Source organism: Monoraphidium neglectum, assembly GCF_000611645.1.
Source record: "Monoraphidium neglectum strain SAG 48.87 unplaced genomic scaffold scaffold04162, whole genome shotgun sequence".
NCBI lineage: Eukaryota > Viridiplantae > Chlorophyta > Chlorophyceae > Sphaeropleales > Selenastraceae > Monoraphidium > Monoraphidium neglectum.
The window spans coordinates 2,803-5,442 of NW_014009467.1; the positions used below are offsets into that span (position 1 = coordinate 2,803).

Sequence of the window (2,640 nt, forward strand, 5' to 3'; positions counted from 1 at the left end):
ACAGGACACAGGTGCTGCATTAGAATGCACTTGATGCCAAGCATAAATCCCTCCACGACATCCAAGTCACCACTGCACGAGCTGCACGCGTCCCATTGTGTAGAATCATAGAAGGGCTGCTCCTACATGACATCCAATTTTGGCACGCACCCGCGCACATGCAGCACCAGCAATCTTGTTGCTAGCAGCAGCAGGGGTAGCAGCAGAAACCTCGATCGGCGTGTGGTCGCGCACGCGGCGCTCAAACGCGCCCAGCCAGTGTGTGCACCCCTGCCGTGCGGCGGGCACAAACGGGGCAACGCTCGCATCCAAGCCCTGCCCCCGTCCAAGGGTGCAACCAGCATGACCGTGCCGATCAGCCAGCAGGCGGTTGTCAACAACAGCGCAGCGGCACGAGCTGCGGCTGAGCAGCTGCGGCAGGAGCAGCCCGAGCTGCAGGCACCGCCCCTGGAGCTCCGGCCCGGCGAGGTCGCTTATTTCGCTTACGGCTCCAACATGGCGCCCGCCATCCTCACCGGCCGCCGCCGCGTGCGCCCGCGCCTCAGCCTGCCCGCCGCCGCCCCCGGCCTGCGCCTGTCGTTCGGCATGCTCGGCTTCCCCTTCGCCGAGCCTGCGTTCGCGACCCTCGTCCCAGCCGGCCACCCGCTCGCGGCCGGCGGCGCGGCGGCGCCGCCCGCGCACGGTGTGCTGCACGTCGTGTCCGCTGAGGAGTGGCGGTGGATCTGCACGTCTGAGGGCGTGGGGAGCAGCAGCGCGGGCTACCAAATCGCAGCCCTGGAGTGCGAGCTATACAAGCCTGGGGCCGCGTGGCGCGGCGGCGGCGGCGGCGGCGGGGGCGGCGGCGGCGGCAAGAGGGTTGTGCGGGCGGTGACGCTGCAGGTGCGCCGTGGTGCTGGCGGGACCACATGTTGCCATGAGACATGCCAGGGAGACAGGCGCTCCCCCTCGCAGCGGGGTCGGAGAGGGGGTGTCTTCTCATCCATGCCTGCCTGGCCCAAAGGCTTGGCGGCTGCCATCCGCCCACCTCCCGCGACCCTCTCTACAACCCGCCTTGTCGCATCTCTCGCGCCCCGCGCCCGCCACCGCAGGGCGCCCCCGCCTCCCTCCACAGCAGCGCCCGCGACGCGCTGCCCTCCCAGCGCTACCTCGGACTCCTCACTACAGGCGCGCGGGCAGCAAGGGGGCGGTGACCCCGCGCAGTGCCCCTCCGCTTGGCAGGCGGGGGCACCGGCGGGCTGCCGTGGACGCGCACACGTTGCGGGTTGTGAACACGACATGCCGTGCGCTTGACGACGTGGATGCAAACCAATCACCCCGTCTGCACACCGCGCCGTTCCCGCCCATGCGCCACCCCCTTCCTGGTCTACTATTGTTGCGGCCGCAGGCGCCGCGCACCACGGCCTGGACCCCGCCTACAGATCGTACCTCGAATCCCTCGAGCCCTACGCCGCGCCCGGCCCCCTCTCCGCCCCCTGGCGCGCGGCCGGCGCGGCCGCGTCCGCCGCCGTCCTCGTCTCTGCCGCGGCGCCGGCGCTGCCGCTCATCGCCGCGACGCGGCTGCTGGGGTCGCCGGCGCGCACGCAGGCGGATGCCAAGGTGGGCGCCGGCGGCGGCCTGGCCCCGGCCGACGGCGTCGCGGGGCTGGACCCTGACTCGTCCGCGCTGATGGTGGCGTCGTCATACCTGGGGGCCGCGGCGATGCGCGCGACGTGGGCCGTGCACGACGCGGTGCTGTCCGGCGTTTTTGGCAGCGGATGCAGCAACCGCCAGTGAGCCGCCGGCGGGCCCTTGCCATTCAAGAGCACCTCAATTTTTTCAGTAAATCGTGATGAATTACCGCTGGCATGCGGCATTCATTTCTGAGCCCATGCCGCCCTGCTGCTCCAACACCTGTATCATTTCTCTCACGAGAACCTGAATTTTTCTTCATCCTTACCAAGCTGCGGTCCCGGGCTCAGAGTTTTTCAACAGGACAAGTGTGTTTTAGGAGGCCTGCCCAACTGATTGTGCCACTGGCATCATTTGTCTTTTGTTACTTGTCCTATTGAACCTGGGTGTCACTGCGCACAGGCGCAAAGTGAGAAAGAAAGCGCTCACAGGAGCAGTAGGTACTGTGGTCAAACGGCAAGTGCAGCCTTGTATTCAAGCCATGACAGCACCAACCAGGCTGCAAGCTCAAGCATAGTGGAGAACAAGGGGCTTGGGGGAGGGGGAAAGACCCAGAGATGGCGGCAACAATTCGCTGGCGACAGCGACAAGGCCATGCGCATGCGACATCAACTTGTTGTCAAGGCATCTGCCCTCCTCACTATCCTATCCAAGCGTCCTCCTGGTCCCCTGCGTCCAACCCCCCGCGAGGCATCGCAGCCCCGGCCTAGTTCGCGAGCCCCAGCAGCCCGCGCCAGCCGCCGCCGCCGGCGGCCAGCGCCTGGGCTTGTGCCTGCGCCTGCGCCTGGTTGTAGCCGCCGTAAGGCGCAAAGCCGCGGTTGAAGTAGGGGTTGCCAAAGCCGCCAAAGCCGCCGAAGCCACGCTGGGTGTACGTGGCGGCGGTCGCCTTGGCGTTGGCCTGGCTGGCGCCGCCGCCGAAGCCGCCGCCGACGGTCACGGCCTGCGCCTTCGCGTTGGCCTGGCTGGCGCCGC

At 68.0% G+C, this 2,640-nt stretch overlaps 2 protein-coding genes across 2 annotated transcripts; one reads left to right on the forward strand and one right to left on the reverse strand.

Moving 5' to 3' along the window:
* Nucleotides 1-342: 342 nt before the first annotated feature.
* MNEG_13958 (hypothetical protein) lies at nt 343-1,773 on the forward strand (the record flags this gene model as incomplete). Its single annotated transcript, XM_014037569.1, has 2 exons — nt 343-879; nt 1,585-1,773. The coding sequence occupies 2 exons, from the start codon at nt 343-345 to the stop codon at nt 1,771-1,773; spliced, it is 726 nt and encodes a 241-aa protein (XP_013893023.1).
* Nucleotides 1,774-2,374: 601 nt separating this feature from the next.
* On the reverse strand, nt 2,375-2,626 carry MNEG_13959 (hypothetical protein; the record flags this gene model as incomplete). The annotated part of the gene is made up of 1 exon (XM_014037570.1): nt 2,375-2,626. A coding segment is annotated over one exon (252 nt), but the record flags the coding sequence as incomplete, so codon positions are not given.
* Nucleotides 2,627-2,640: the final 14 nt, after the last annotated feature.